The sequence below is a fragment of the Heterodontus francisci genome, chromosome 33, assembly GCF_036365525.1.
Source record: "Heterodontus francisci isolate sHetFra1 chromosome 33, sHetFra1.hap1, whole genome shotgun sequence".
Lineage (NCBI taxonomy): Eukaryota > Metazoa > Chordata > Chondrichthyes > Heterodontiformes > Heterodontidae > Heterodontus > Heterodontus francisci.
In genome coordinates, this window is record NC_090403.1 from 34,940,482 (window position 1) to 34,954,509 (window position 14,028).

At 39.0% G+C, this 14,028-nt stretch overlaps 1 protein-coding gene across 3 annotated transcripts in view; it reads left to right on the top strand.

Annotated features, from left to right (window-relative positions):
* Positions 1-14,028, top strand: part of kat7b (K(lysine) acetyltransferase 7b) — a 91,665-nt gene that overhangs the window by 56,041 nt on the left and 21,596 nt on the right. For all 3 annotated transcript variants that reach the window (XM_068013299.1, XM_068013301.1, XM_068013300.1), the window contains 3 exons: positions 4,198-4,308; positions 5,646-5,837; positions 10,141-10,230. In XM_068013299.1, coding sequence (XP_067869400.1) covers positions 4,198-4,308; positions 5,646-5,837; positions 10,141-10,230 — 393 coding nt within the window. The remainder of the gene's footprint in view (positions 1-4,197; positions 4,309-5,645; positions 5,838-10,140; positions 10,231-14,028) is intronic.

Sequence of the window (14,028 nt, forward strand, 5' to 3'; positions counted from 1 at the left end):
TGTGACTTAGAACAAACTTTGTAGAGTGGTGGGGTCAGTGGGGAAAAAGAGAGAGCACGTAACTAAACTGGCAGCATGGTGATACAAATTTCTTAACCTTCTAACAAAGCGCTTGATGATTGACTTTTGCTTCCAATGCATTGACCATATTCTACTTGCATGCTAGGTAGAAAATACTGTTGAGAACCAGGCTGAATATAGAAGGTCCAGAGAGGAAGTGAAAAAGCAAATAAGAGAAGCAAAGAGAGAGCATGAAGAGAAACTGGCAGCTAGCATTAAAGACAATCCCAAAGTTTTCTATAGACATAAATAATAAAAGGATGGTAAAAGGAGGAGTGGGGCCAATTAGGGACCAAAAAGGGGATTTATACGTGGAGGTAGAGGATATAGCTGAGGTATTAAATGAATACTTTGCATCTGTCTTTACCAAGGAAGAAGATGCAACCCAGGCAATGGTGAAAGAGGAGGGAATTCAGAGACTAGAAGGGTTTAAAATTGATAGAGGATGTATTACATAGGCCATCTGTACTTAAAGTGAGTAAAGCACCAGGACTGGATGTGATGCATCCAAGGGTACTGAGGGAAGTGAGAGTGGAAATCGTGGAGGCACTGGCCATAATTTTTCAGCCTTCATTAGACTCGGGTTGTGCCAGAGGATTGGAGAATTGTATACATTACACCCTTGTTCAAAAAAGGGTGGAAAGATAAGCCCAGCAACTACAGGCCAGCCAGGTTAACTTCGGTGGTGGGGAATCTTCTAGAAAAAATAATTCAGGACAAAATTAATAGTCACATGGACAAACGCAGGATAATTAAGGAAAACTAACATGGATTTCTTAAGGGAAAATCATGTTTAACTAACTTGTTGGAGTATTTTGAGGAGGTAACCGAGAGAGTTGATGAGGGCAATGAAATTGATGTGTACATGGATTTTCAAAAGGTGTTTGATACAATGACACACAACAGACTTTTGAGCAAACCTATGGCTCTTGGAATAAAAGGGACGGTAGCAACATGGATATGGAATTGGCTGACAGGAAACAGAGATGTTTTTCAGGCTGGAGGAAGGTTTGTAGTGGAGTTCCCCAGGGATCAGTGTTGGGGCCCTTGCTTTTCCTGATATATATTAATGACCTAGACCTTGGTATACAGGACACAATTTCAAAGTTTGCAGGTGATACAAAACTTGGAAGCATTATGAACTGTGAGGAGGATAGTGTAGAACTCCAAAACAAGTTGGTGGAATGGGCAGACAGGTAGCAGATGAAATTCAAAGTAGAGAAATGTGAAGTGATTCATTTTGCTAGGAAGAACATGGAGAGGCAATATTAAATAAAGGGTGCAATTCTAAAGGGGGTGCAGGAGCAGAGGGACCTCGATGTATATGTGCATAAGTCATTGAAGGTGGCAGGGCAGGTTGAGAGCGTGGTTAATAAAGCATACAGTATCCTGGGCTTTATTAATAGGGGCATAGAGTGCAAGAGCAAGGAGGTTATGTTGAACTTGTATAAAACACTGGTTTGACCTCAGCTGGAGTATTGCGTCCAGTTCTGGGCGCCGCACTTTAGGAAAGACGTGAGGGAATTGGAGAGAGTACAGAAAAGGTTCACAAGAATGGTTCCAGGGATGAAGAACTTTAGTTATGAAGATAGATTGGAGAAGTTAGGACTATTTTCCTTGGCGAAGAGAATGCTGAGAGCTGATCTGATAGAGATATTCAAAATCATGAGGGGTCTGGACAGAGTTGATAAGAGAGAAACTGTTCCCACTCGTGAAATGCTCAAGAACGAGAGGGCACAGATTTGGTAAGAGAAGCAAAAACAACATGAGGAAAAACTTTTTCACGCAGCATGTGGTTAAGGTCTGGAATGCACTGCCTGAGAGTGGGGCAGGCAGGTTCAATCGAGGCATTCAAAAGGGAATTCTACTGTTATCTAAAAAGGAAGAATGTGCAGGGTTATGGGGAGAATACTATGTACTGTTTTGGTCAGCGCACTACAAAAAGTATGTACTTGCATTTTGTTTTTGCTAATGTATTCTTTTCTACCCTCTTTACTGAAGATGTTAAGATTACTGCCAGTAGCTCATTCAGTGACCACATTTGTGTGCTTTTAGTGTGTCACTAGGCTATTGGATGAGGATGGTTTGACAGCTGTGCCGAACGTAGTTCTCATCTGTTAAATACAAATAAAGGAGGACTGCTAAGATCAGCCATGTTTGTATTAGCCAACCGTATGGTCTGCTCCTGCTCCCATTACTTATATTCTTATGTAGGATCGTGATGAGGACAATACCCTGGCTGATTTTTTTTTTTTTGGTTCACTTTTGACTTTCCTAGCATTATGTTAAGTGTATTAAAAGAGAGTGATTACAATTAGGCTTCTTCATTGGTTTGTCGAAACAACCATGTTCAGCAAGCCTTCAGTTTGCAAATTTGAAGGTTATCAACAGGTGTTCACTTTAATGGAATACTGGTTAAAATAGTCTTAAAACACTGGGCAAAGAGTTTGAGATACTTTTCAATGTTTGATGGTTTCAGTAAAACTGTGTTTGTGTTACATTTTAGGTAAATGCAGAACCATTTAAAGGCATATGCCACTGAGCTCAAGTAAACTGAGGTGTTGCTGAATTTTGTTCTTTACAGATACTGAAATGAAAGAGAAGATTTGCTGTTAGTGACCTATTATAATAGCCATAAAGAAATAATAGAATCTTCATTACAATGTATAACAATGCCTCATTACAATGTGTAAGAATGAAGCATTAATTTCACAATTGAGGTTCAATTCTTAATTAATTATGATTAATTGGTTTCTGCATAACCTTTTAATGTAATGTCTGAAAGCAAATACTTTGTGCCCCAGGTGATAATTTAGAGTTTTGCTTGCTTGCTGAATTTTTATTTTTTTCATACACTGTCTCTATAGATTATTTATACAGACTTCACTCATGATATAAACTCTTTAATTTGTCTCAATCCCTCAGAATTTAAATTGTGGGTATGTTATGACATAGGACTCTGTTTATAAACAGTAGCTTCTCATCACATAAACTTAAATTCTTCCCTTAATTTTGATCAACCTTCGCAATTGTCTTCTGTTCCTTTTGTATATTGAATTCCTTTTAAAAGTAGTTAGATTTGCTTGCAGTGTTCATTGTTTCATAGACATGTAAAAGGACAATGTTGTTTCAGCATGTGGGAACATTTTTGCAACTTGCCACTTTTTTTTCTTTTCTCCTCCACTCTCTGGGTTCTCTTTTTTTTAAAAAGGACAAGTATATACCAGAAAGAGTGTATCACCCTTGCATTTGTAAATAAATAGGAATCCTAAATCTTTCATTTCATTTAAATAACTTAATGATTTATCTGAAGGTTTCTCTTAGTCTTGGCTGCTTTCAACATCAGCTCAACCTGCAGAAATTTATGTAGCCATGAACTCTGATTTGTCGCATGCAGTGAGTTGTAGATTTAATTGGACTGCAAACTAAAGTTACAAATAACTCCCTTACATTTCCTACTCATTTGTTTAACAAATAGGCTGCTTTTATTCTATTTATGCAAGAATAGTCAGCATCATGAGCATCGTGATATATTTTATTTCTGCAAGATCTTTGTATGTATGGACATTAGTGAAATGGCAGTGTTTTAATTTTTTTGAGCAAATATATCTGTCAATTTGTGGGAGTACGTTTGTGAGTGGGAACATAGGAACAAGAGTAGGCCCCTTAAGCCTGTTCTGTCATTCAGTTAGATCATAATGCCATTTAACTCCATTTACCCCTTAATACTCCTTAATACTCTTGCCTAACAATCTATTAGCCAGATTTCAGGTTCTCCTGTATTTGAAAAAAAAATTGACATATTGGCATTGTCAATTGAACTAATAACTTAGCAGCTGTGGAACATATTGTCTAGATTATATTTATGTCAGTGAATTCTGAAGAAGGGTCACTGACCTGAAACGTTAACTCTGCTTCTCTCTCCACAGATGCTGCCAGACCTGCTGAGTATTTCCAGCATTTTTTGTTTTTATTTCAGATTTCCAGCATCTGCAGTATTTTGCTTTTATTTATGTCCAGGATGCTTTGTTGAGTTTCAGGATTCGACTATTATTCTGCTTAAATGTAATACTGTACTTGTTTTGTTTTAATGGCTGTTAATTATGTCTAATATTTGTGTGGTTCTTAAACCCGCAGGAACACAGGCAGATACACGGAAATACGAGAGAACCACTCTTGGACAATCTTACATCTGATTTTGACTTGGAATTATTCCGCAAAGCTCAAGCTCGAGCTTCGGAGGATCTGGTATGATGTGATGTCAGTTTATAATCTGCTTTATCCTTGGCTCTGTTGGAGTAGAAGGATTGCAGTAAATATAAAAATGGTGTTCAATAATATGCATTTGGATCATAACAATTTTGTAATAGAGGGCACATTTTTTTACAGTAGCTTTCCAGTGTTTAAATTTTGCAGTCTACTTGTGACGCTTAATATTATTTTTGAATTTTCAAGTCTGAACAATAATTTAAGACCTAAACTTTCATGGCATTTGAAGATTAAAGAGAGAAATTGCTGAAATCAATACAATTGTTGCCTTTAATCATCTGAGGGAGGAAAGTTGGTAGCAGAACATTTGAGAGCAATGTACTGTTAGTTTTTTTTCTCTTCCTTTCTGCTGATTTGAAAAAAAGTGTTTTACTTGAAATGATAAATATTGATACTGAGGAAAATAACTTGTAAGAGCTACTGAATCTAAACTCAGAAAGGGAGTAATTTTGATTATTAAATGGCATGCAATTGCTGAAGTGATCTTATTGAGGATCGAGTGTCTACTGATATTAATTTGGTTTTCTCTCACTGTTGGGTTCGGTAATCAAATTGGACCTCTGGTGATTTCATCAGAGCCTACTGCTTAAGCAGCAACAACATGACAGGAAAAACGGATGTTAATAATTTTAATTCTTTAAGTTTTAGATCGTAGGTGCCACAATGGGTATCCTTTCACCTTTGGGACCTTGATTTAAATCCAGCCATGACTGACTGACTGAAATTATCCTCTGTTGCCTGCAAGGATATCCTGTAAAATGAGTTTAAACAGTTTCAACCCAGTTCCTCGTAACCACGGGTGACCAAAATTTGACACAGGTTGGCATTATATTAGTAATGCTCAGAATCCAAAAGGATATGTAATGGGGAAGCTGCAAAACACACAATGCCGCAGTATGAGGTTTAGGACTGGACCATGTATGAATGCTTTTACCCTGTAACTCTTGAGTGTTTGATACTGACACTGGGTGGCAGCGTTGATGAAAAATTCATGAACAAAATGCACATTTTAAACAGTAATTTTTCTTCGCTTCTAGAACTGAATAATAGCATTTGTTCCAGTAATTGTTTTCACTCTAACTGGTTGAGCACCGCTTTTTATCTTTCCTGAAAACAAGGCAGACATCAAAATTGTAAATGCAAACTTGTTTCCTTCTATTTTCTGATGCAGCATACTGGTAACATATACTGCTGCTATAGAACCTGTAAACATACTTGGTAGATTTTAATTCCTATTCAGATAAAATGTCAGTGAACTGTGACTGCAGTTTGGGCAGCACTTGATGTACAGCTTCAATTTTTTTTCTTTACTGTAGGAAAAGTTAAGGTTGCAGGGCCAAATTACAGAAGGCAGCAACATGATTAAGACCATAGTGTTCGGTCGGTATGAGCTGGATACCTGGTACCATTCTCCATACCCTGAAGAGTATGCTCGTCTAGGGAGGCTGTACATGTGTGAGTTCTGTCTCAAATACATGAAAAGTCAGACCATCCTTCGCAGGCATATGGTAAGTTGTTGGTCAGCAAAAGCAAACAATTTAATTTAATTTAGCAATGTAGTCTTTGTAGGAGATATGGTGGTGATTTAAAATTCTGCAGTAGTTACACAAAATACGTGGGAATAAAATCTGAATGGAATGAAACAATCCATTTCTATTAGCAATTCAAAAATTACTTATCCTCAAAATATAATAGGATTTCTGTTGACAAAATGTTTCCATAGTTTCAGTACAAATTGACTTTCACATGGCTAATTTATGTTGTATGACAGTTAAGCATTTTCTGTGACATCCTGTGTGCATGCTGATTACTTTTTAATTCAAACTGAACAGAATCTCCCAAGGAATATAGTGGCAGCTGTCCAGATTGAGGTGCTTAACGGAACAGTAGTAAACTACTGATCTGAGACATGGATTGGTCTTTCTCTTAGACTGAAAGCATCAGTCTTTTTTGCCAGCTACAGTTATTGATCTCTGTCTGTTTAATGGAAAAGCGTTGCCTGGTTTCTAATGTCTCAATTGCTAATTGCTTGCAGTCACCTGTCCTAACGGACACAAAAACCTCCTCTGGCATTCCCAGCCACAAGAGGAACGTGGGTGCTGTTCCAACCAGTAAGCAATATTGAATTGATAAACCACATCTCACAAATCAAATTTGTTCAATTTATGAAAAATTCCATTCCTCTATTTAATCATTTTGGCTCAAATTATTCTTGGTCCATTAATCATAGTGTAAGTATAATCTGATGGTATGTTTAAAGACTTCCACCTATACCTGTCATTCTGACAGCTTAAACCTGCTTTTCAGTTTAGTACAGAAATTATTTATTTATCATTTATTGTTGGCTTGTTATGAAAAAAGACTATGTCAAAAAAAAAATGATGGATTTAACATTGGTTTAAAAATCAATAGCACGACATAGACTATTGTAGACTTTTAATATATGTTTAAAAAAGTGAATATTCCATTTTGTATGTTTTTTTCCAACATTGTCCCAGTGTATATAGTATTACAGACAGGTGGGAAGTGCTGTAGGTGACTTCCGCTTTTCACCTCCCAACTGACTGCAGATAGTATTTTAAAAATAGTGTTTTAGTCCCTGAGTGTTTTAAGGGTCAAATAAATAGACAAACAACAGGTTTTCTCATAGGTTAAAAAAGAAAGATAAACACCATCACCGAAAAATATTTGCGACATCATTCACTCACGCATACACACACTCTCTCTCTCTCTCTCTCTCTCATGTGTATGCACACAGGGAAAGCTAGAGTGTAGAGTGTTAGCATGCAGTTAGAGTCCAATTGTTGGAAAAAAAGTTTATTGTTTTAAGAAAACTTTTAGAAGCTTTTCGGGAGGAAATCTTTCAGGCCTGAATGTTCGTTGTCTTGAAAAGGATGACGTGTCGCAGGCTCCTTGTGATTAAGCCTCAATCCGAAGTCGAAGGCAGAAATCTTGGTTCACTTTCACAGATGGGGAGTTCCAAAGCCATTTTGCAATTTCTCTGCTGCAGTAGTTAAAAGATGTTAACAGCAGGACCCCTGCTTAGCTGGAACTGTCACGCAACTGTTCTAGCTAGAAAAGGCTTTCTCTCACTGTTCTCCTCGCTCTCCAGTAGATACATTTTAAGATAGAAACTTGTCAGGTTGCGGTGTCGGTCAAGTGACTAAGGGCTCTTTCCCTGGGGTGATTCATACAATGTTCCAGGATATGGGAACCACTGTTACATGTTGGCGTCTGAATGTGGTCCAGTCTGCTAAAGTGGTGTTCATTCACACTTATTATTTTAGTCTTGGCTACAGAATCAGTCTGCATGTAAAAATCTTTGTTAACTCCATTCCTGCAAATAGGCATTGTTAGCATGGAATGGTCTGTTTTCCATTTCAGTGTGTTCTCCCCAAAGCTAATTCAGATGTGGATAATGAGTTTCATCTTCAACAGACAAATATGTTTATTGACTGTATGGAGGGGTTACCTGACCTCTACTTCATTTTGCCTTTAGCCCAAATGTGTCCACTTTTTATAGTTCAGTTCAACAGCTGACTTTGATTTCATAATTCCTCCAGTTCATTTCATATTTGATCACTTCCTTCCGTGAGCATGACAATAGTGTGTAATTATTTTATTGAGAATGCAATTTTATGATTGGTTTCTAATAGAAATTATTTTATTTTATTTTTTTTATTTTGAAATACAGCACTGAAACAGACCCTTTGGCCCAGCAAGTCTGTGCCGACCGTCAACCATTTATACTAATCCTACATTAATCCCATATTCCTACCACATCCCCATCTTCCCTCAATTCCCCTACCACCTACCTATACTAGGGGCAATTTATAATGGCCAATTTATCTATCAACCTGCAAGTCTTTGGCTGTGGGAGGAAACCGGAGCACCCGGCGAAAACCCACGTGGTCACAGGGAGAACTTGCAAACTCCGCACAGGCAGTACCCAGAATTGAACCCAGGTCGCTGGAGCTGTGAGGCTGCGCCACTGTGCTTTAAATTAACTTAAGTTAAAGTTAGGAAAAGGTATTATTTTACAGATGCAATTATTTTTGAAAATTAGCTGTGTTGACTATGTCACAAACTGCTCAGAATTTCTGCTGCTTTAGCATGGCCTATCATTGAGTATTTTCTGTTAGTGCTCTAAATGTTTCTAGACTATTACCTATCCATTTGACAAAAGTCAAAGGAATGTTACATCCAGTTCTTGAAATGTACTTGTCAGCAGCCTATAAAAGAATATTTTGTGTTTTGCAAACACTTTGTCACTCTCCAATCTTCTGGCACTTCCCCCTTATCTCGGGAAGACTGGAAAATTATGGCAAGGCCTCCACCCCAACTTACTTTAGCAACCTTGATTGCAAGCCATCTGGAACAGGCAACTTATCCACTCTTAAGCATAGCTAACCTTTCCAGTGCCTCCTTGCCTCTCAATTTTCACCCCATCCATTACCTCTACCATCTCTGCTTCTACTGATAATTTGTCAGTATCCTCTTAGTAAACACCAGTATAAAGTACTCATTAAGAATCATAGCTTTGCCCTGCACCTCTAAGCACATATCACCCTCTTTGTCCCTAGCAGGCCCCACTCCGCCTCTTACTACCCACTTACTATTTACATACCAGTCGAAGATTTTTGTGTTCCCTTTTATGTTGACTGTCATTCTATTCTCGTGTTCTCTTTTTGCCAGTTTTGCTTTCCTCTTTACTTCCCCTCTCAACTTATTATATTTAACCTGGTTCTGACTTGGAAGCACTCATCTGACATGCATAATACACCCTCTTTTTTTTTTTTGTTTCATCATATTCTTCATCTCTCTCGTCATGTAAGGAGCCCTGGCTTTGGTTTCCCTACCTTTTGCCCTTGTTGGAATGTACCTTGCTTGTACCTGAAGCATCTCCTCCTTAAGGATCACCCGTCGTTCCAGTACAGCTTTTCCTGTCAGCCTATGGTTCCATTTTACCCTGGCTAAGTCCCTTCTCATCCAATTGAAGTTAGCCGTCTTCCAATTTAGAAGTTCTATTTTAGATTGTTCCTTGCTCTTCTCCTCCATTACTAGTTTAAACCTTATGATACAATGATCATTCTTTCCCAAGTGTTCCCCCATGAACACTTGGTCCACTTGGCCCATCTCATTCCCCAACACCAGATCCAGCAATGCTCCTTCCAAGTTGGACCAAGAACACGCTGGTCAAGGAAGTTCTCCTGAACATTTCAGAAATTCCTCCCCCTCCTTACCCTTTGTTCTAGTGCTATCCCAATCGATATTTGAGAAATTAAATTCCCCCAGTATCACCACTCTGTAGTTCTAATAAATGACTCTGACTTGTGATTGTACAATTACAGACTGAAGTAGAGCTAGAAAGGTTGTGATCAATCAAGGGCTCCTGATGATGCAATATCTTTCAAATCAGCTTGGAAAGATTGCCGTGGTGTTATTGAGAAATTTTACTGCTAGCAAATGCATTATTCTGATGTTCTATGCAGCATATACATAAATAATTGCAATTTTGTGTAAACTGATGGTGAAACTGGGGGTCATTACTTAATTGTGGGCAACTAGGTGATTTGTGTTACGAAAATCTTCGTTTCATTATTGGAAATTTATGTACCTTGCCCATCAAAATTTCACCATACTGAATTTGAAAGTAAGTTTCAGAGCTCACTGGTTTCCAATATATAGAATTTCAAGCTAGTGTTCTATTGGACAGCGTTAAAATATAAAATCAACACAATTCTCAATATAAAGAAGGAAAATTTTATATTCTTTGTATAAACCCAGTTATTCTTTAATTTTTCATTCTAGGCAAAATGCGTATGGAAGCATCCCCCAGGAGATGAAATCTATAGAAAAGGAAATATATCAGTATTTGAGGTGGATGGGAAGAAAAATAAGGTACTTTTTCTTTGAAATAAAACTATAACCGTTTGGACAAATTAGTACTGATTCAGTTAAATTTTGCACTTGGGTGTTATAAATTAACTGAAAGCTCCTTACAAATTTCACACTAAATGTTTCTAATCTAAACAAGTTGTCTCCATAGTTGTAACGTTTACAAATATTTTACCATTCTTGCTTTTCAAATGCTTAATTATTTTACAGCATCCAAGTAATAGTTTCAAAATCTATTAAAAACAGAATACATTTCTTCAGTCATTGGAATACACAATTTCTTCCTGTGTTCACATTGCACTGAGGTTCCAGAGCATATTTTTATTCTTGATAGTAATGAGAGAATAAATTGGGATTAATTGTTGGCTCCATGCGTGGTGTGAGGCTTCAACAAGAAGGATTTTGAAGGGCCATAAGCAGTGAGATTGAAGCTCAATTATTTTTGTGGCCATCGAAATACTGGTTACATTCCGGCCACTTTAAGCACACTCTATATTCTCTGTATAAAATGCTAGTTTTACCTTTAAGCATTTGTACATCTCAAGTGGCTCAGAGATAGCATTTTCCCTTCTGGGTCATAAGATTGTGGTGTCAATCTTTGCACCAAAACTTGGGCAACACAATACGAATGCTGTGATGTGAAAGGTACTGAGAGAACTGGAACTAATGGCCAATCTCTAGATTTTATGGGTGTCCTTTCTTTAAAATCAAGCCTTCTGAAGCTTGTCTGAAACAAGTACACATCATGGCAAACCATGCTCTTAGTTATTGAGGAAACAAATTTCAGCTAAGTTATGTTCACAACTCCCAGTTGTAATGGTTCTCAACATCCAATGAAAGAGAAAACCCATTATGCATCTGCCCCGTCAGCTCGAGTGGGATGCAAATAATACATCCATTGAAACCTATGGGAATTCCCCAGCATTCTCACTGTAGTTTTCACTGCAGCCACAGAACAAGAATCTGTGCACTCCAGGGACACAGCTGTTGAAGTCTCTTTTTATTTGACTTTAATCTGACTGTCCTAAAAATCATTTGAAATAAAGGCAGAAATCCCAGCTACCAACCTACATGTAATACTTGGGAAAATAGATTTCAATTTTCTTGTTCACCAACCTTCCCCAAGCTTTAGAGCTTTTGAGTTTTTGCCTTACTCCTTCTTCGTACCAGACCCAGTCCCTCTTAGCTCCAGAACTGTAGCAAAGAATTTTTTGCCACTAAATGCCTCAAGTCAAGACTTAGCCAGAAATATTTCCTTTTAATCTTACCATGTTTGAGGAAGGCAAATTTGCCAGACCTGCAATATTGTTGAAGTTGAACTCAACATTCTTTATTGCAGGAGGAACAAGAATTATAGCTGGGGGAAAGGAAATTATGACGCGATTAGGCAAGATTTAGGATGTGTAGGATGGGGAAGGAAACTGCAGGGGATGGGCACAAACGAAATGTGGAGCTTATTCAAGGAGCAGCTAATGCGTGTCCTTGATAAGTATGTACCTGTCAGGCAGGGAGGAAGTTGTCGAGCGAGGGAGCCGTGGTTTACTCAAGAAGTTGAAGCGCTTGTCAAGAGGAAGAGGGCGGCTTATGTTAGGATGAGACGTGAAGGCTCAGTTAGGGCGCTTGAGAGTTACAAGCTAGCCAGGAAGGATCTAAAGGGAGGGCTAAGAAGAGCAAGGAGAGGACACGAGAAGTCATTGGCGGATAGGATCAAAGAAAACCCTAAGGCTTTCTATAGGTATATCAGGAATAAAAGAATGATAAGAGTTAGAACAGGGCCAATCAAGGATAGTAGTGGGAAGTTGTGTGCGGAATCAGAGGAGATAGGGGAAGCGTTAAATGAATATTTTTCGTCAGTATTTACAGTAGAAAAAGAAAATGTTGCCGAGGAGATTACTGAGATGCAGCCTACTAGGCTAGATGGGATTGAGATTCACAAGGAGGAGGTGTTAGCAATTTTGGAAAGAGTGAAAATAGATAAGTCCCCTGGGCCAGATGGGATTTATCCTAGGATTCTCTGGGAAGCCAGGGAGGAGATTGCAGAGCCGTTGTTGTTGATCTTTATGTCGTCATTGTCGACAGGAGTAGTGCCGGAGGACTGGAGGATAGCAAATGTTGTCCCCTTGTTCAAGAAGGGGAGTAGAGACAGCCCTGGTAATTATAGACCTGTGAGCCTTACTTCGGTTGTGGGTAAAATGTTGGAAAAGGTTATAAGAGACAGGATTTATAATCATCTTGAAAAGAATAAGTTCATTTGCGATAGTCAGCTCGGTTTTGTGAAAGGTAGGTCGTGCCTCACAAACCTTATTGAGTTTTTCGAGAAGGTGACCAAACAGGTGGATGAGGGTAAAGCCGTGGATGTGGTGTATATGGATTTCAGTAAGGCGTTTGATAAGGTTCCCCACGGTAGGCTATTGCAGAAAATACGGAAGTATGGGGTTGAAGGTGATTTAGAGCTTTGGATCAGAAATTGGCTAGCTGAAAGAAGACAGAGGGTGGTGGTTGATGGCAAATGTTCATCCTGGAGTTTAGTTACTAGTGGTGTACCGCAAGGTTCTGTTTTGGGGCCACTGCTGTTTGTCATTTTTATAAACGACCTGGATGAGGGTGTAGAAGGGTGGGTTAGTAAATTTGCGGATGACACGAAGGTCGGTGGAGTTGTGGATAGTGTCGAAGGGTGTTGTAGGGTACAGAGGGACATAGATAGGCTGCAGAGCTGGGGGAGAGATGGCAAATGGAGTTTAATGCGGAGAAGTGTGAGGTGATTCACTTTGGAAGGAGTAACAGCAATGCAGAGTACTGGGCTAATGGGAAGATTCTTGGTAGTGTAGATGAGCAGAGAGATCTTGGTATCCAGGTACATAAATCCCTGAAAGTTGCTACCCAGGTTAATAGGGCTGTTAAGAAGGCATATGGTGTGTTAGCTTTTATTAGTAGGGGGATCGAGTTTCGGAGCCACGAGGTCATGATGCAGCTGTACAAAACTCTGGTGAGGCCGCACCTTGAGTATTGCGTGCAGTTCTGGTCACCGCATTATAGGAAGGATGTGGAAGCTTTGGAAAGGGTGCAGAGGAGATTTACTAGGATGTTGCCTGGTATGGAAGGAAGGTCTTACGAGGAAAGGCTGAGGGACTTGGGGTTGTTTTCGTTAGAGAGAAGGAGGAGGAGAGGTGACTTAATAGAGACATACAAGATAATCAGAGGGTTAGATAGGGTGGATAGTGAGAGTCTTTTTCCTCGGATGAGGATGGCAAACACGAGGGGACATAGCTTTAAGTTGAGGGGTGAAAGATATAGGACAGATGTCAGAGGTAGTTTCTTTACGCAGAGAGTAGTAGGGGCGTGGAACGCCCTGCCTGCAACAGTAGTAGACTCGCCAACTTTAAGGGCATTTAAGTGGTCATTGGATAGACATATGGATGTAAATGGAATAGTGTAGGTCAGATGATCGGCGCAACATCGAGGGCCGAAGGGCCTGTACTGCGCTGTAATATTCTAATTCTAATATGTTTTCCTTGATTTGGACTGGTAAAGAATAATAATCTTTTGTCCTTGTTAGACCCCTGAACCTATTTCCTTCCATTCAGTGAGGGGGTCAGGAGATTTTCTTTCCTACTTATGGCTCAGTGGGCAAAGACCATACCCAACATGGAAGATTGGTCTGTTTTGAGTTTACTGATTTTAGAAGTGATAGCAGTAGAAAAGCTATAGCCTCTGTTCCTCTGACTAAAGAGGGAAAAATGAGCCAAATTTTTGGTCCCTGTTGCAAAGTGTATGACTGTCGCCAATGAATTGAATATGCTG